General features: G+C 50.9%; 1 protein-coding gene across 1 annotated transcript in view; it reads right to left on the bottom strand.

Moving 5' to 3' along the window:
* LOC119968698 (ubiquitin-associated and SH3 domain-containing protein A-like) overlaps nucleotides 1–20,565 on the bottom strand; it is a 231,182-nt gene that overhangs the window by 100,382 nt on the left and 110,235 nt on the right. The window contains exon 9 of the mRNA XM_038801292.1: nucleotides 5,626–5,748. Coding sequence (XP_038657220.1) covers nucleotides 5,626–5,748 — 123 coding nt within the window. The remainder of the gene's footprint in view (nucleotides 1–5,625; nucleotides 5,749–20,565) is intronic.

The following is a 20,565-nucleotide window of genomic DNA, read 5'->3' as shown; positions in this document are numbered from 1 at the left end:
TGTGGGAAGAAACCTGAGCATCTGGAGGAAACCCACGCAGATACAGGGAGGACATAGAAACTCCATACAGACAGCCACCTAAGGCTGGAATCGAACCGGGTTCCTTGGCGCTGTGAGGCAGCACTGCTAACCACTGTGCCACAGTCTCACCCACTGGATTGGGATTTAGATTGGGATGTCAACAGACAAGAAGCTGTTCTCTCAATACAGTGAGGTTAGACTGTGGACAGCTTAGCAGTCTCTTTCAAAACAGTTCAGTTAAAGATTTAGAACATAGAACATAGAACATTACAGCGCAGTACAGGCCCTTCGGCCCACGATGTTGCACCGTCCTGTGAAACCCTTCTAAAGTCCCTCTACACTATTCCCTTATCGTCCATATGCCTATCCAATGACCATTTGAATGCGTTTAGTGTTGGGGAGTCCACTACTGTTGCAGGCAGGGCATTCCACACCCTTACTACTCTCTGAGTAAAGAACCTACCTCTGACATCTGTCCTATATCTATCTCCCCTCAATTTAAAGCTATGTCCCCTCGTGCTGGACATCACCATCCGAGGAAAAAGGCTCTCACTGTCCACCCTATCTAATCCTCTGATCATCTTGTATGCCTCAATTAAGTCACCTCTTAACCTTCTTCTCTCTAACGAAAACAGCCTCAAGTCCTTCAGCCTTTCCTCATATGATCTTCCCTCCATACCAGGCAACATTCTTGTAAATCTTCTCTGTACCCTTTCCAATGCTTCCACATCCTTCCTATAATGTGGCGACCAGAACTGCACACAATACTCCAAATGTTTTGTACAACTGCAACATGACCTCATGGCTCCGAAACTCAATTCTTCTACCAATAAAAGCTAACACACCGTACGCCTTCTTAACAACCCGCTCAACCTGGGTGGCAACTTTCAGGGATCTATGGACATGGACACCGAGATCTCTCTGCTCGTCCACACTACCAAGAATCTTACCATTAGCCCAGTACTCTGCCTTTCTGTTATTCCTTCCAAAATGAATCACCACACACTTTTCTGCATTAAACTCCATTTGCCACCTGTCAGCATAGCTCTGCAGCTTATCTATGTCCCTCTGTAACTTGTAACATCCTTCTGCACTGTCCACAACAACTCCACCGACTTTAGTATCATCTGCAAATTTACTCACCCATCCTTCTACGCCCTCCTCCAGGTCATTTATAAAAATGACAAACAGCAACGGCCCCAAAACAGATCCTTGTGGCACACCACTAGTAACTGGACACCAGTCAGAGCATTTCCCATCAACCACCACCCTTTGTCTTCTATCAGCTAGCCAATTTCTGATCCAAACTGCTAAATCACCCTGAATCCCATGCCTCTGTATTTTCTGCAATAGCCTACCGTGGGGAACCTTATCAAACGCTTTACTGAAATCCATATACACCACATCAACTGCTTTACCCTCATCCACCTGTTTGGTCACCTTCTCGAAGAACTCAATGAGGTTTGTGAGGCACGACCTACCCTTCACAAAACCATGTTGACTATCACTAATCAAATTATTCCTTTCCAGATGATTATACATCCTATCTCTTATAAACCTTTCCAAGACTTTTCCCACAACAGAAGTAAGGCTCACTGGTCTATAGTTACCGGGGTTACCTCTACTCCCTTTCTTGTACAAGGGGACAACATTTGCTATCCTCCAGTCCTCTGTCACTATTCCTGTAGACAAAGATGACTTAAAGATCAAAGCCAAAGGCTCAGCAATCTCCTCCCTAGCTTCCCAGAGAATCCTAGGATAAGTCCCATCCGGCCCAGGGGACTTATCTATTTTCACACTTTCCAGAATCGCTAACACCTCCTCCTTATGAACCTCAAGCCTTTCTAGTCTAGTAGCCTGTATCTCAGTATTCTCCTTGACAACTTCTCATTTAGCACCTCTCCTATCTCATCGGACTCTACGCACAACTTCCCACTACTGTCCTTGACTGGCCCTACTCTTATCTTAGTCATTCTTTTATTCCTGACATACCTATAGAAAGCTTTAGGGTTATCCTTGATCCTACCTGCCAAAGACTTCTCATGTCCTCGCTTGGCTCTTCTTAGCTCTCTCTTTAGAGCCTTCCTAGCTAACTTGTAACTCTCAAGCAACCCAACTGAACCATCACGTCTCATCTTCACATAAGCCTCCTTCTTCCTCTTGACAATTGATTCAACTGCTTTAGTAACCCATGGTTCCCTCACTCGACCACTTCCTCCCTGCCTAACAGGTACATACTTATCAAGGACACGCAGTAGCTGTTCCTTGAACATGCTCCACATTTCCATTGTGTCCATCCCCTGCAGTTTTCCTCTCCAGGCGATGCATCCTAAGTCTTGCCTCATCGCATCATAATTGCCTTTCCCCCAGATATAATTCTTGCCCTGCGATACCTATCCCTTTCCATCGCTAAAGTAAACGTAATCGAATTGTGGTCACTATCACCAAAATGCTCACCTACCTCCAAATCTAACACCTGTCCTGGTTCATTACCCAGTACCAAATCCAATACGGCCTCGCCTCTTGTTGGCCTATCTACATATTGCATCAGGAAACCCTCCTGCACACATTGGACAAAAACGGATCCATCTAAAGTACTCGAACTATAGTGTTTACAGTCAATATTTGGAAAGTTAAAGTCCCCCATAACAACTACCCTGTTATTTTCGCTCCTATCCAGAATCATCTTTGCAATCCTTTCCTCTACATCTCTGGAACTTTTCGGAGGCCTATAGAAAAGCCCTAACAGGGTGACCTCTCCTTTCCTGTTTCTTAACTCAGCCCATACTACCTCAGTATTCGAGTCCTCATCAAATGTCCTCTCAGCCACCGTAATACTGTCCTTGACTAACAATGCCTCCCCTCCCCCTCTCTTACCACCTTCCCTGAACTTACTGAAATATCTAAACCCCGGCACCTGCAGCAACCATTCCTGTCCCTGCTCTATCCATGTCTCCGAAATGGCCACAACATCGAAGTCCCAGGTACTAACCCATGCCGCAAGCTCACCCACCTTATTCCGGATGCTCCTGGCATTGAAGTAGACGCACTTTAGACCACCTTCCTTCCTGCCGGTACACTCCTGCAACTTTGAAACCTTACTCATGACCTCACTACTCTCAGCTTCTTGTGTACTGGAGCTACAATTCAGGTTCCCAACCCCCTGCTGAACTAGTTTAAACCCTCCCGAAGAGCATTAGCAAACCTCCCCCCCAGGATATTAGTACCCCTCTGGTCCAGGTGTAGACCATCCCGTTTGTAGAGGTCCCACCTACCCCAGAATGAACCCCAATTGTCCAGGAATCAAACCCTCCCTCCTGCACCATCCCTGCAGCCACGTGTTCAACTGCTCTCTCTCCCTATTCCTCGACTCGCTAGCACGTGGCACGGGTAACAACCCAGAGATAATAATTCTGTTTGTTTTAGCTCTAAGTTTCCACCCTAGCTCCCTGAATTCCTGCCTTACATCCCTATCCCTTTTCCTACCTATGTCGTTCGTACCTATGTGGACCACGACTTGGGACTGCTCCCCCTCCCCCTTAAGGATCCCGAAAACACGATCTGAGACATCACGGACCCTGGCACCTGGGAGGCAACACACCAACCGCGAGTCTTTCTCGTTCCCACAGAATCTCCTATCTATCCCCCTAACTATGGAGTCTCCAATGACTAATGTTCTACTCCTTTCTCCCCTTCCCTTCTGAGCAACAGGGACAGATTCTGTGCCAGAGACCTGTACCCCATGGCTGACCCCTGGTAAGTCGTCCCCCCCAACAGTATCCAAAGCGGTATACCTGTTACTGAGGGGAACGACCACAGTGGATCCCTGTACTGACTGCTTACCCCCAGCCCCTCTCACCGTCACCCATCTATCTTTATTCTTTGGCGTAACTACCTCCCTGAAGCTTCTATCTATGACCCCCTCTGCCTCCCGAATGATCCGAAGTTCATCCAGCACCAGCTCCAGGTCCCTAACACGGTTTTTGAGGAGCTGGAGTTGGGTGCACTTCCCACAGATGAAATCAGCAGGGACACTGACGGCGTCCCTCACCTCAAACATTCTGCAGGAGGAACATTGTACTGCCTTCCATGACATCACCTCTAGATTTAAAAAAAACAAGAAAAGGAAAGGAAGAGCTTACCTGATATTCCCTCAAACCCTGCTCCCGCTGAAAGGTAAGCAAATTTAAAGGCACTCACTCACCTTCACGACAGGCCCCTGCTCCCGCTTCCCAACGACCGTGGGTTTTTTTTTGGTTAGAGGAGGAGGTAGGGAGGGAAACACTGACGAAGTGTTTCGGGTTTAATTGTCACTTGACAACAGCCCCTCCACAAACCACCTTCAAATTAGGCTGACCGCACTGCACGTATGCAAATCTCCCCGGAACAACCAATCAGTAGCTCCGCTCTGCTGCCCTCTGCTGGATGCTTGCCTTCACTCGAACTCCTTTGGCTGGGAATAGACCAAAAGCAGCTGATCTCAAGACAGTGAGTTAAAGATTTGCCTGTGATCAGGACAGGCGCAATTTCTCAGGCTGGCAATTTAAACAGTAAATTGAGACCGGCAAGTATCTGAAGGATATCACTTTCTCAAAGTGGTTTATCCAAGACACCTCTTTACTGCAATTATTCCTGAATCTGCTAACTGCACTTAAAAGTGGATTTTAACTTGAGGTGGGTTTGGTTTGAGTGGAGATGAAGATAGCAGTTAGGATTGTTTCATTGTATTGGTAAATGTTGTTTAACTGGAAATTGAAAGCTATTTCCCTTTATGATGTTAAATTTAGCAATACTGTGTGAATAAAGTTTGTTTTAATTTACCATATCCCTATTTGTGCATGAAATCACTCCTGGAGTGAAATATTCTTTCCTCACAGTCTTACAAATTAAATTAAATATTGGGATTTCTGTCCGGCATCCAGCCATTGTTGGGGTCTGGTCCGGGAACGTAATAGTCAGTCCTCAATCTGGGTAGCCATGATGTGGCGCTGTCTGCATTGGACTGGGGTGAGCACAGTAAGAAGTCTTCCAACACCAGGTTAAAGTCCAACAGGTTTGTTTCAAACACGAGCTTTCAGAGCACTGCTCCTTCCTCAGGTGAATGAAGAAAGGAGCAGTGCTCCGAAAGCTCGTGTTTGAAACAAACCTGTTGGACTTTAACCTGGTGTTGTAAGACTTCTTACTGTGCTCAATCTGGGTGACATTTACAATCCGAGTCAAAGTCCAATCCTACCATTCATTGTGTAATCCTCACAACATTTGGACCGTGTCTACACAATCACTGAAATAAGACTGAGCCAATCACAGAAGTAAAATTCAGCCATTTGTGGTTTGAGATCAGTTTCCCGGGAGATGGGACCGACACTTTCCCTTTCTGTTGCCAAATGGCAGATAGATTTAGGATCTGCTTTTCCGTCCTCAGAATGAATTTCCAGGAATAATGCAGAGAGTGTCAACAGTTGGTGATTTATGAAAATAACATTAACGCTAAACAATTCTTGTCCTGAACCTTGTCATCTGCAGCTGTCAATAAAGTTCACTGTGTATAACTGAGCCAAAACTGCCTGATTCTGAAATCTATGAATGGAAGCATCTGAAACTTACCCATTAGTCGAGACTGGAATATCCCACAGGATGATAAGGGAGCATCGTATTCATAATCCTTGATCCCACCGACCTTCCGTGGAATACTGGATGGAAAGTTTAAATCTGGTCTGATATATCTACCTAAAAATGTGAAAACAATTTTCATCAAACGGTTCTGCCACATGGGCCTAAAATGTCAGCATCTTTGCTCTGCTACGGAGCAGGATTTATGTGTCACAATCTCTCTCGGAATTCATACAGTTTCAATTATGAATCCCATTGTATACTCAATGGCAGGGAAATTATTGGAAAGGATTCTTTGAGACAGGATTTACTCCCATTTGGAAATAAGTGGACAGAACAGTGAGAGGCAGCATGGTTTTTTGAAAGGGAGGTGGTGACTCACCAATCTGATCGAGTTTTCCCAGGAAGTGACGAAGGTGATTAACGAAGGTAGGGCAATGGATGTTATCTACATGGACTTCAGTAAGGCCTTTTACAAAATCCCTCATGGCAGACTGGTACAGAAGGTGAAGTCACACAGGATCAGAGGTGAGCTGGCAAGATGGATATATAACTGGCTCGGTCACAGAAAACAGAGGGTACCAATGGAAGGGTGCATTTTTCAATGGAGGGCTGTGACTAGTGATGTTCCACAGGGATCAGTGCTGGGACCTTTGCTGTTTGTAACATATATATAAATGATTTGGAGGAAAATGTAACTGGTCTGATTAGTAAATTTGCGGACAACACAAAGTTTAGTGGAATTGGCGCTGATGCCCCCAGCGATGGCCTGCAGGGACTGGCCCATGGCCGGCTGAGACTGGGCCATGGCCTGCTGAGACTGAGCCACGGCCTGCTGAGACTGGCCCATGGCCTGCTGGGACTGGCCCATGGCCTGCTGAGACTGGCCCATGGCCTGCTGAGACTGGGCCATGGCCTGCTGAGACTGGCCCATGGCCTGCTGAGACTGGGCCATGGCCTGCTGAGACGGGGCCATGGCCTGCTGAGACTGGCCCATGGCCTGCTGAGACTGGCCCATGGCCTGCTGAGACGGGGCCATGGCCTGCTGAGACTGGCCCATGGCCTGCTGAGACTGGGCCATGGCCTGCTGAGACTGGGCCATGGCCTGCTGAGACTGGGCCATGGCCTGCTGAGACTGGGCCATTGCCTGCTGGGACTGGGCCATGGCCTGCTGAGACTGGCCCATGGCCTGCTGAGACTGGGCCATGGCCTGCTGAGACTGGCCCATGGCCTGCTGAGACTGGGCCATGGCCTGCTGAGACTGGCCCATGGCCTGCTGAGACTGCCCCATGGCCTGCTGAGACTGGCCCATGGCCTGCTGAGACTGGGCCATGGCCGGCTGAGACTGGGCCACTGCCTGCTGAGACTGAGCCATGGCCTGCTGAGACTGGGCCACTGCCTGCTGAGACTGGGCCATGGCCTGCTGAGACTGAGCCATGGCCTGCTGAGACTGGGCCACTGCCTGCTGAGACTGGGCCATGGCCTGCTGGGACTGGGCCACTGCCTGCTGAGACTGGGCCACTACCTGCTGAGACTGGGCCACTGCCCGCTGAGACTGAGCCACGGCCTGCTGAGACTGGCCCATGGCCTGCTGAGACTGAGCCACGGCCTGCTGAGACTGGGCCATGGCCTGCTGGGACTGGGCCATTGCCTGCTGAGACTGCCCCATGGCCTGCTGAGACTGGGCCATGGCCTGCTGAGACTGGGCCATGGCCTGCTGAGACGGGGCCATGGCCTGCTGAGACTGGGCCATGGCCTGCAGAGACTGGGCCACGGCCTGCTGAGACTGGGCCATGGCCTGCTGAGACTGGGCCATGGCCTGCTGGGACTGGGCCATGGCCTGCTGGGACTGGGCCATGGCCTGCTGAGACTGGGCCAGGGCCTGCTGAGACTGGGCCACTGCCTGCTGAGACTGGGCCACTACCTGCTGAGACTGGGCCACTGCCTGCTGAGACTGGGCCATGGCCTGCTGAGACTGGGCCACTGCCTGCTGAGACTGGGCCACTGCCTGCTGAGACTGGGCCACTACCTGCTGAGACTGGGCCACGGCCTGCTGAGACTGGGCCACTACCTGCTGAGACTGGGCCATGGCCTGCAGAGACTGGGCAACTGCCTGCTGAGACTGCCCCATGGCCTGCTGAGACTGGGCCATTGCCTGCTGGGACTGGGCCACGGCCTGCTGAGACTGGGCCACTGCCTGCTGGGACTGCCCCATGGCCTGCTGAGACTGGGCCATGGCCTGCTGAGACTGCCCCATGGCCTGCTGGGACTGGGCCACTGCCTGCTGAGACTGGGCCATGGCCTGCTGAGACTGCCCCATGGCCTGCTGAGACTGGGCCATTGCCTGCTGGGACTGGGCCATGGCCTGCTGAGACTGGGCCATGGCCTGCTGAGACTGGGCCATGGCCTGCTGGGACTGGGCCACTGCCTGCTGAGACTGGGCCACGGCCTGCTGAGACTGGGCCACTGCCCGCTGAGACTGAGCCACTGCCTGCTGAGACTGCCCCATGGCCTGCTGAGACTGGCCCATGGCCTGCTGAGACTGCCCCATGGCCTGCTGGGACTGGGCCATGGCCTGCTGAGACTGGCCCATGGCCTGCTGAGACTGCCCCATGGCCTGCTGGGACTGGCCCATGGCCTGCTGAGACTGGGCCATGGCCTGCTGAGACTGGGCCATGGCCTGCTGAGACTGCCCCATGGCCAGCTGAGACTGGCCCATGGCCTGCTGGGACTGGCCCATGGCCTGCTGAGACTGGCCCATGGCCTGCTGAGACTGCCCCATGGCCTGCTGAGACTGTGCCATGGCCTGCAGAGACTGGGCCATGGCCTGCTGAGACTGGGCCATGGCCTGCTGGGACTGGGCCATGGCCTGCTGAGACTGGCCCATGGCCTGCTGGGACTGGGCCATGGCCTGCTGAGACTGGCCCATGGCCTGCTGGGACTGGGCTACTGCCTGCTGGGACTGGGCCATGGCCTGCTGATACTGGGCCATGGCCTGCTGAGACTGGGCCATGGCCTGCTGGGACTGGGCCACTGCCTGCTGAGACTGGGCCACGGCCTGCTGAGACTGGGCCACTGCCTGCTGAGACTGGGCCACTGCCTGCTGAGACTGGCCCATGGCCTGCTGAGACTGGCCCATGGCCTGCTGAGACTGGGCCATGGCCTGCTGGGACTGGGCCATGGCCTGCTGGGACTGGGCCATGACCTGCTGAGACTGGGCCATGGCCTGCTGGGACTGGCCCATGGCCTGCTGAGACTGGCCCATGGCCTGCTGAGACTGGGCCACTGCCTGTTAAGACTGCGCCACTGCCTGCTGAGACTGGCCCATGGCCTGCAGGGACTGGGCCATGGCCTGCTGAGACTGAGCCACTGCCTGCTGAGACCGAGTCACTGCCTGCTGAGACTGAGCCACTGCCTGCTGAGACCGAGTCACTGCCTGCTGAGACTGAGCCACTGCCTGCTGAGACTGAGCCACTGCCTGCTGAGACTGAGCCACTGCCTGCTGGGACTGAGCCACTGCCTGCTGAGACTAGGCCACTGCCTGCTGAGACTGGGCCACGGCCTGCTGAGACTGGGCCATGGCCTGCTGAGACTGGGCCATGGCCTGCTGGGACTGGCCCATGGCCTGCTGGGACTGGGCCATGGCCTGCAGAGACTGGGCCATGGCCTGCTGAGACTGGGCCATGGCCTGCTGAGACTGGGCCATGGCCTGCTGAGACTGGGCCATGGCCTGCTGGGACTGGCCCATGGCCTGCTGGGACTGGGCCATGGCCTGCTGAGACTGGGCCATGGCCTGCTGAGACTGGGCCATGGCCTGCTGGGACTGGCCCATGGCCTGCTGGGACTGGGCCATGGCCTGCTGGGACTGGGCCATGGCCTGCTGGGACTGGGCCATGGCCTGCTGGGACTGGGCCATGGCCTGCTGGGACTGGGCCATGGCCTGCTGAGACTGGGCCATGGCCTGCTGAGACTGGGCCATGGCCTGCAGAGACTGGGCAACTGCCTGCTGAGACTGAGTCACTGCCTGCTGAGACTGAGCCACTGCCTGCAGAGACTGGACCATGGCCTGCTGAGACTGGGCCATGGTGTTGAATGCCTCTGCGATCTGCTGTTGGCTCTGGCTCATGGCTGCCTGTCAGAGGGCAGCCATGTCTTGGGCCATGGATGCCGCCTGCACAGAAAGCCCCAGGCCTTGCATACTGTGACCCATGCCTGACACCGTCGCGCCCATTGCCTCCACCGCGGACGCCACCCATACGGTGTTGGCCTGGGTGGCATGCATGACCGGCACCACTCCCAGCTCCTGGACGCAGGTGGACTCCTCCACCTGCGTCTGCAGCTGCCGCAAGCCGGCCATCACCCCCTTCGATCGTCCCTGAGTCCGTGACTGCATCGGGTCTATGGGTGGGTGTGGGAACCCCAGGAACCCGGGACCCATCTGGGCAGCAGATGGTTGCCTGCACCGGGCTGACTTCCGACTGCCTGGCCCCTCGGCTGCTCCTGCCTCCACCTGCTGTACCGGGACGGCTGTGTTGTGCACCAGTTAGTGTCCCAGATGCCTCATCGCTAAGGTGCCCAACCGAGGGGAGTGTCTCTGCGATGGTGGAGGTGTAGGAGATAGTAGTGGCGTAGTGTCGTGCTCCTCTTCTGACCTGAAGTCTGGGGTGCCCCGGGGTGGTGATTCCTGTCCATCCGTCCCCTGTGTGTGGGTGTCATGTGCGTCAGTGTCCTGGGCGTCAGTGTCCTGGGTGGGTTTGTCCTGGGTTGGTGGGGGAAGCGGGGTATGGGGGAAGGGGGGTATGGGGGAAGGGGGGTATGGGGGAAGGGGGGTATGGGGGAAGGGGGATATGGGGGAAGGGGGATAAGGGGGATTAGGGAGAAGGGGGATATGGGAGAAGGGGGGTATGGGGGCAGGGGGGAATGGGGGCAGGGGGGATATGGGGGCAGGGGGGATATGGGGGCAGGGGGGATATGGGGGCAGGGGGGATATGGGGGCAGGGGGGATATGGGGGCAGGGGGGATATGGGGGCAGGGGGGATATGGGGGCAGGGGGGATATGGGGGCAGGGGGGATATGGGGGCAGGGGGGATATGGGGGCAGGGGGGATATGGGGGATATGGGGGAAGGGGATATGGGGAAGGGGGGATATGGGGAAAGGGGGATATGGGGGAATGGGAATATGGGGGAAGGGGGGATATGGGGGAAGGGGGGATATGGGGGAAGGGGGGATATGGGGGAAGGGGGGATATGGGGGAAGGGGGGATGGGGATGGGGATATGGGGAAGGGCATATGGGGATGGGGGATATGGGGGATATGGGGGAAGCGGGGATATGGGGGAAGGGGGTATGGGGATATGGGGGATATGGGGAAGGGGGTATGGGGGATATGGGGGAAATGGGGAAAGGGGATATGGGGAAAGGGGATATGGGGAAGGGGGTATGGGGGATATGGGGGAAATGGGGAAAGGGGAAATGGGGAAAGGGGATATGGGGAAAGGGGATATGGGGAAAGGGGATATGGGGAAGCAGGGATATGGGGAAGGGGGGTATGGGGGATGGGGATATGGGGAAGCGGGGATATGGGGAATGGGGGATGGGGATATGGGGAAGTGGGGATATGGGGAAGTGGGGATATGGGGAAGGGGATATGGGGAGGGGTTATATGGGAAGGGGGTATATGGCGAAGGGGGATATGGGGAAGGGGTATATGGGGGAAGGGGGATATGGGGGAAGGGGGTATATGGGGAAGGGGGTATGGGGATATGGGGGAAGGGGGAAATGGGGAAGGGGGGATATGGGGATGGGGGATATGGGGAAGCGGGGATATGGGGGAAAAGGGGGATGGGGATGGGGATGGGGATATGGGGTAAGGGGGAATGGGGGAAAGGGGGTATATGGGTGAAGGGGGGATATGGTGGGAGGGGGGATATGGGGGAAGGGGGTATAGGGGAAGGGGGTATAGGGGATATGGGGGAAGGGGGGATATGGGGGAAGGGGGGATATGGGGAAGGGGGTATGGGGGAAGGGGGGGTATGGGGGAAGGGGGGATATGGGGAAGGGGGGATATGGGGAAGGGGGATATGGGAAAGGGGGATATGGGGAAAAGGGGGATGGGAATGGGGATATGGGGTAAGGGGGAATGGGGAAAGGGGGTATATGGGGAAAGGGGTGATATGGGGGAAGGGGGGATATGGTGGAAGGGGGGATATGGGGGAAGGGGGAATGGGGAAAGGGGGTATATGGGGGAAGGGGTGATATGGGGGAAGGGGGGATATGGTGGAAGGGGGGATATGGTGGAAGGGGGGATATGGGGGAAGGGGGATATGGGGGAATGGGGGATATGGGGAAGGGGGGATATGGGGAAGGGGGTATATGGGGAAGAGGGGATATGGGGAAGGGGATATGGGGTATATGGGTAAGGGGGATATGGGGGAAGGGGGGATATGGGGGAATGGGGAATATGGGGGAAGGGGGATATGGGGAAGGGGATATGGTGGAAGGGGGTATATGGAGGAAGGGGGATATGGGGGAAGGGGATATAGGGAAGGGGTATATGGGGAAGGGGATATGGGGGAAGGGGGATATGGGGGATATGGGGAGGGGGATATGGGGAGAGGGGATATGGGGTAAGGGGCGATATTTAGGGAATGGGGAATATGGGGGAAGGGGATATGGGGAAGGGGGGATAGGGTGAAAGGGGGGATATGGTGGAAGGGGGTATATGGAGGAAGGGGGATATGGGGGAAGGGGATATGGGGGAAGGGGGGATATGGTGGAAGGGGGTATATGGAGGAAGGGGTATATGGGGAAGGGGTATATGGGGAAGGGGATATGGGGAAGGGGATATGGGGGTATGGGGAGGGGGATATGGGGAGAGGGGATATGGGGTAAGGGGCGATATTTAGGGAAGGGGATATGGGGGCAGGGGTGATATGGGGGAAGGGGGATATGGTGGAATGGGGGAGGGGGGATATGGGGGAAGGGGGGATATGGGGAAGGGGGATATGGGGGAAGGGGGATATGGTGGAATGGGGGAGGGGGGATATGGGGGAAGGGGGGATATGGGGAAGGGGGATATGGGGGAGGGGGATATGGGTAAGGGGGATATGGGGGAAGGGGGGATATGGGGGAGGAGGGATATGGGGAAAGGGGGATATGGGGAAGGGGATATGGGGGAGGGGGATATGGGGAAGGGGGATATGGGGAAGGGGGATATGGTGGAAGGGGGGATATGGGGGAAGGGGGGCTATGGGGAAGGGGGGCTATGGGGAAGGGGGGATATGGTGGAAGGGGGGATATGGGGGAGGGGGATATGGGGGAGGGGTGATATGGGGAAGGGGGATATGGGGAAGGGGGATATGGGGGAGGGGGATATGGGGAGGGGGATATGGGGAAAGGGGGTAAAGGGGAAGGTGGATATGGGAGGGGGATGGGGAAAGGGGGTAAAGGGGAAGGTGGATATGGGAGGGGGATGGGGAAAGGGGGATAAAGGGGAAGGTGGATATTGGAGGGGATGGGGAAAGGGGGTAAAGGGGAAGGTGGATATGGGAGGGGATGGGGAAAGGGGGTAAAGGGGAAGATGGATATGGGAGGGGGATGGGGAAAGGGGGAAAGGGGAAGGTGGATATGGGAGGGGGATGGGGAAAGGGGGTAAAGGAGAAGGTGGATATGGGAGGGGGATGGGGAAAGGGGGTAAAGGGGAAGGTGGATATGGGAGGGGGATGGGGAAAGGGGGATATGGGGAGGGGGATGGGGAAAGGGGGATATGGGGAGGGGGATATGGGAAAGGGGGTATGGGGGAGGGGGATATAGGGAAGGGGGTATGGGGGAGGGGGATATGGGGGAAGGGGGGATATGGGGAAGGGGGATATGGGGGAGGGGGATATGGGGGAGGGGGATATGGGGAAAGGGGGATAAAGGGGAAGGTGGATATGGGAGGGGGATGGGGAAAGGGGGTAAAGGGGAAGGTGGATATAGGAGGGGGATGGGGAAAGGGGGTAAAGGGGAAGGTGGATATAGGAGGGGGATGGGGAAAGGGGGTAAAGGGGAAGGTGGATATGGGAGGGGGATGGGGAAAGGGGGTAAAGGGGAAGGTGGATATGGGAGGGGGATGGGGAAATGGGGTGGGGCACTGGGGTGTCTCACTTGGTGGTGTGCCCCCGACCTCTGCATCCACGGTGGGTGGCCATTTTGCCGGCTCTCCGGAGGGGGGGGGGGGGGTCTTTTGCGCTGCAATGCCATGATGGGTTACACCATCACGAATGGCGTCTTGCCACTGCTAGCCCATTCCCAGCTGTAGAATTTGCGATGTTCCGGTTGGGCCTGATGCCGGAGTGTTTTACACCGTTTTTGGCGCTGGTGTGGGCCATCGCGCCGATTCCCGGAGAATCCCGCCCTGGTGTTTAACCCGGACAAATGTGAGGTAATGCATTTTAGAAGGTTTATACACAGCGGAAATAAGGAGTAAATGGCAGAACCCTGAAGAGTATTGATAGGCAGAGGGATCTGGGTGTACATGTCCACAAGTCAGTGAAAGTGGCAATGTAGGTGGATGGTCAAGAAGGCATACGGCATGCTTGCCTTCATCAGCCGGGGCATTGAGTATAAAAATTGGCAAGTCGTGTTGCAGCTGTATAGAACCTTAGTTAGGCCACACTTGGAGTATAGTGTTTAATTCTGGTTGCCACACTACCAGAAGGATGTGGAGGCTTTAGAGAGGGTGCAGAAGAGATTTACCAGGATGTTGCCTGGTATGGAGGGCATTAGCTATGAGGAGAGGTTGAATAAACTCGGTTTGTTCTCATTGGAACGATGGAGGTTGAGGGGCGACCTGATAGAGGTCTACAAAATTATGAGGGGCATAGACAGAGTGGATAGTCAAAGGCTTTTCCCCAGGGTAGAGGGGTCAATTACTATGGGGCATAGGTTTAAGGTGCGAGGGGCAAGGTTTAGAGAAGATGTACAAGGCAAGTTTTTTACACAGAGGGTAGTGGGTGCCTGGAACTCGATGCCGGAGGAGGTGGTGGAAGCAGGGACGATAGTGACATTCAAGGGGCGTCTTGACAAATACATGAATAGGATGGGAATAGAGGAATACGGACCGCAGAAGTGTTGAAGGTTTTAGGTTGGACAGGCAGCATGGTCGGCACAGGCTTGGAGGGCCGAAGGGCCTGTTTCTGTGCTGGATTTATTTTTTGTTTTTATTCTTTGTATAATTCTGGTGGTTCTTGGCTGCAGAACGAACTGCAATATATGAGAAATCAAAACAGAAACTGTGCAAGATACTCAGCAGTTCTGCTGGCATCTGTGGCGAGAAACAGAGTTAATGCTTCATTAGGATGCTAAAACAAAATAGATAAATGCAGCTGTTGTATGAAAAGAAAGGAGCAAAGGAAAACAGGCTTGAAGGCTGGAAATCTCAGGCTGAAATCAGGCTTGGCCAGATTCTCTCCTCCTGAGAGTGTTGACACGGAGGCAGGATTCATGGAGTTCGACAACAGCAAAACTGCCGCTGCACCTGAACCGATTCAGCGACCGATGAGGGGCTAGCATCGGCGCCATGTGGAATGCATTTGCTGCATGGCCGGAGTGGGACACATTGACCTTGCTGTCGAGGCACTGGAGAATTGCGATTTGACGTGAATCCTGCACTGGCCATGATTTAGGCGTCAAACCGATTATCCGGCCAATTGCCTTTCCCGTTTCCGGCCTGGACCAACGGAGAACCTGCCCATGGAGTTAGGCCACAAGTGTAACATTGAGCACTCAGGTCTTGCATGGATCAGCTGCCGGGAGTATTCGCAGATATCTTCAACCTCTCTTTGCAACAATCTGAGGTCCCTATCTGCTTCAAGAAGGTGACCAAAGCATGCCTTAATGACTATCTTCTAGTGGCTCTGACATCCATCATAATGAAGTGCTTCGAAAGGTTAGTCATGGCATGAATCAACTCCAGCCTCCCGGATTGCCTTGATTCGCTACAGTTCGCCTACCGCTGCAACAGGTCCACAGCAGACACCATCTTCCTGGCCCTGCACTCAACACTGTGTTCTGGGCCAGGGTTTAGAGAACACAAAAGTGTATTATGGAGTTCACCTGACCCACCACTTTTAATAGATTTTGGTTATGGGGAGCACAAGGGCCTACTTTACAGGTGTGATACAACAGAGATCTAAAGTACTTTTAAAACAAAACCATATTTATTTATGAATCCAGTTAACACTTTATAAACTCACAGTAAACATCTTAACAACTATCAACACCAATAATCCCCACAGATACAATATTCTATAAGTAACCCTTTATAACTTTCCTAACAACATCCGTAAGGCCAAAAGACCTCTTTTACAGAAAGACAGCAGGTTTAAATTCTCTGCAGAAACAGGTATTTCTTTGAAATCGTCAAATGACCTGGAGACAGTCTTTAAATTGCAGAGAGAGATCAATGCACCTTCCCTCTGTGACTGCAGCTTCTTCGATGCTGAAAACGAAACGAAAACACACAGACACACACCAGCCTTTTTGCTCAAAGCGACAGTAAAAGCAGAGTCACAGCTAGGTTTACCACCAAACCCGCCTCCTGAAGTAGATCAAATAACTCCATCAGATGCTTTAAATGTTCTTTCCATGTCTGGCTGAAAATTACCAGATCGTCGATGTATACTGCACAATTGGGTGCAATTTAAAGGGTTAAATCTATATGGATGTTGTTTAATTGGAACAGCATTTCCCACATCTACATCATGTATATCCATTTTAGTACTTCCCAATTTATCTCCACAAACTTGCCCATGTGATATCAATAACTCTTTCAGGTCAGTCCGTTTTTCCTCTGGAAGGTAACTCAACAATTTATCCCAATTTATAAGAACATCCTCATTTTCCAATTCAATTTGAGGTATGTCAAACTCACAGTCATCTGGATTTGATTCATCACTTTGAGTTAGAATCATTAAAACCGCCTCCTTTTGCTCTCCTTCCCTTTCAAAGTACCTTTTAAGCATATTCACATGACACACGCGGTGAGTATCCGGCGTTCTTATCACATAATTCATCTTACTTAATTTCCTTTCAATCTGATAAAGTCCACAAAATCTTGCTTTTAAAGGTTCACCTGCCACTGGTAATAATACTAAAACTTTATCTCCACTGACAAAACTACGAACTTTGGACTTGTCTGCTACCCGTTTCATCACATTGTGCAATTTTTAAATGCTGTCTAGCCAATTCACCTGCTCAATTTAATCGTTCCCTAAAATTTGACACGTAATCCAATAATGTAAGTTCCGATTTCCACGCAACAATTTTTCCTTAATCAATTTAAGTGGTCCTCTTAACTCAGGACCAAAAATTAGTTCAAAAGGACTAAATTTGGTTGACTCATTAGGTGCATCCCTAATTGCAAACAGTACGAATGGAATTCCTTTATCCCAATCCTCTGGATAATCTTGACAATAAACCCTCAACATTGTCTTTAATGTCTGATACCACCTTTCCAACACTCCCTGCGATTCTAGATGGTATGCAGTTCATTTAAATTGTTTTAATCCTAAAATATCCATTACTCCCTTGAATAACCTTGAGGTAAAATTTAAGTAACTCCCCAACAATCTTTTCAGCTGTAATATTGCACATTGGAATGGCCTCTGGAAACCTAGTAGACACAAACATTATAGTCAACAGATATTGATTCCCACTTTTTGTGTTAGGAAGTGATCCTATGCAATCAATAAAGACCCTTGTCAAAGGTTCCTCAAATGCTTTAATGGGTATTAAGGGCGCTGGTTTTATCACTGATTGAGGTTTCCCTATCACTTGACATGCGTGGCATGATCGACAAAATTTATCTCCATCTTTATGTAGTCCAGGCCAATAAAAATGTTTTTATATTTCAGTTTGAGTTTTCCTTACTCCCAAATGACCCCCTACTGGTACCTAATATGCTACTCGCAACACCTCCTTTCTATACCCTACCAGCAATACCATGATGAAGTTCTGCCCATTTTTCATCTGCCTGCATATGTAAAGGTCTCCATTTAACCTGTTCTTGTTCTTTTCCAGCCATCTGATTAAAATCGTTTCTGATATTGAACCTCAACTTTATCTTCACTCGTTGATTTCTTCTCTTGTCTTAACCTGTGACTTTGCAACCTTGTTACTACAAAATCCGGAAAAATCACAGGATATTTGTCCTTCAACAATTCAGTTGTCTGATTTTCCACTGGCTTAACAACCACAGGAGGCAACACTCCCACCTGCGATTCAGCTATATCATTACCCAAGATAAACTGTATTCCTGGACAAGATAGTTTCTCTATTACTCCTACTACCACTTCACCACTCTTCACTGGACTTTCCAACCTTACCTTATATAATCAAACACTCCTCTTCTCACCCTGAATTCCACATATCACCACCTTTTCTGGTAATATTCCTCCCAATCTACATCACCCCTCATCTCTTACCATTAAAGATTGACTAGCTCCCGTATCTCTTAAAATTTTGACTTCTTTACCTACTCCTCCTGGTACACATGAGTAAACTTTACCGACACAAGTAAATTATTCAAAGAGATTTGGCACCTTTTTATCAATCACCTCTTGATCAGGCTGTACATTATTTTGCGCCTTCTTTGCTTCCCTTGGGCTTTCCTTTGCCACTTTAACAAACCCCACTGTCTTATCCTGTGTTACCACATCCGCCTTCCCAGTGCTTTCCTTCAACCCTCAACACTGTGACTTTACATGGCCTAGTTTATTACAATTAAAAAAATCTGAAACTTTTCATTTCTCTTCCACCCTCCTAGATTTCTTTTTTAATCTGATGTACACTCTCTTTATTGTCTCCCATCAGATCACCTTTACCTTTACCACTTGAGTATTTCTCATGTCCCCAGTTTCTATCCCTCACAGGCTGAAACTGATGTTGGAAACCAAGCTTTGATTTATGAACTAATTCATAATCATCTGCCATTTCTGCTGCTAACCTCGCAGTTTTAACGCTCTGCTCTTTCACATGAGTTCCCACTACATCAGGAATTGAATTTTTAAACTCCTCCAAAATTATTATTTCTCTGAGACCTTCATACATTTGGTCTGTTTGAGCCTTTCAAACTCCATGTATGTTTGACCAAATTCTTCCCTTAAATTTCTAAACCTTTATCTGTAGGCTTCAGGCACCAGTTCATATGCATGTAATATGAATTTTTACATGTCCTCATATGTCCCAGATACTTCTTCTGACAGTGATGCAAACACTTCACCAGCTCTACCTACCAACTTTTTTTGAATGAGTAATACCCACATGTCCTGTGGCCATTTGTTTAGCTACCTTCTCAAATAAAATGAAAAGGACTTCTACCTCCTTCTCATAAAACCTTGGCAATGCTTGGACATATTTAAATAGATTCCCACCAAGTCTTCGACTATGGTGCTCTTTCTCACTATCTTCATCACTATCCTCAAACTGTACATTTCTCTTTACATCCACCAATTTTAACTGATTCTCTTTCATGGATATTTTCTGAAGTTCAAAGTCTATCTCTTTTTCTCTTCTCCCTCCTTTTCTTTTTCCTCTCTCTTTTTTTATTTTTCCCTGATCTGAACCTCCCTTTATCTCTCTTTTTGTTCTATTAGGGCTATTCTTTCTTTTTCCTTCATTTTGTATTCAAGCTGCTTCAATTCTTTTTCATGTTCAAGCTGCTTGATCTGCAACTGAATTCTTGCCATTTCCAATGATTCTGGCTGTGTCTCCGGCAACTTTAAATGCTCAGTTACCGCCGCAATTACCTCTTTTCGTATTTTATCAGGAAATGTAACCGCAATGTTTTTGCCAAATCTAAAAGCCTTTTTTTAGTCTCTGTCTGTAAGGTACTGCATGTGACCTTCTCCAGCCCCAAAATCTTTTGAGCCTCTGAAAGAGCCATTGTCCACAACACACTCCCTACTTAAACTGGAATACACCACCTGAAAAGCAAACACAAATATGCTCACCCCTCACTGTCTTTAAGTTCACTCAGCCAATTCAATCATGAAAGATAGACTTTTATCCCGGACAAGCCCCCCAATTTGTTATGGACCAGGGTTTAGAAAACTCCAAAGTATATCATGGAGTTCACCAGACCTACAACTTTTTATTAATTTTAGTTATGAGGAGCACAAGGACCTGCCTTTCAGCTGTTATTGAATAGAGACCTTAAAGCACTTTAAATCAAAAACAAAGTTCATTCTACGAATTTAGTTAACATTTTTATAAACACAGTCAGCATTTTTATCAACTACAAACATAAATACCCCACACAGCTACAGTACTCTATGTACAACCAGGAGCATCATGGAGCGGTGCATCACTGTCCGAAAGATACAATTCCGATGCCTGAACCACTCTGGTGGAGCCCTCCAGTATATCCCCGGGAGGACCTCTCACATCATGCTGGGCTGCTGAGTTCTGTACAACATCGCACCTCAGGGGGGAGGGGGGGGGGAGGGGATGCTCCCCTTAAGCTGTTTCAATTTAATAACAACATCCCATAAACCAAAAAACCCCTTTACCAAAACAGTAGGTTTGAATTCCTTCCAGAAAACCATTATCACTTTTCAGTTATCAAGTAATCTGCAGACAGCTTTTAAAATGAGAATAGAGAGAGAGAGACTCCAAGATACTTGTCTGTCTGAATACAGCAGCCAAAATGTGAAGACGAAAGCAAATTAACTCAAAGCCACATAACAGCCCCAAACCAAAGCCAAAGTAAAACTCAGAACTACAGCCCAACTCCACCCACACAATGACATCACTAAAGCCATGTGATAAGACAAAACATTTTTTAAAGGGACACTCCCGTGTTCCCTGCAGGTACGGCATTTTATCTGGAGGCAGACCTGAGCTTTCCTTGCCTCCCACTGAGGGGACTAGGATAAGGTGATGTCTAAAACAGGG

The sequence above is a fragment of the Scyliorhinus canicula genome, chromosome 7, assembly GCF_902713615.1.
Source record: "Scyliorhinus canicula chromosome 7, sScyCan1.1, whole genome shotgun sequence".
NCBI lineage: Eukaryota > Metazoa > Chordata > Chondrichthyes > Carcharhiniformes > Scyliorhinidae > Scyliorhinus > Scyliorhinus canicula.
This window is presented reverse-complemented; position numbering and strand designations above follow the sequence as displayed.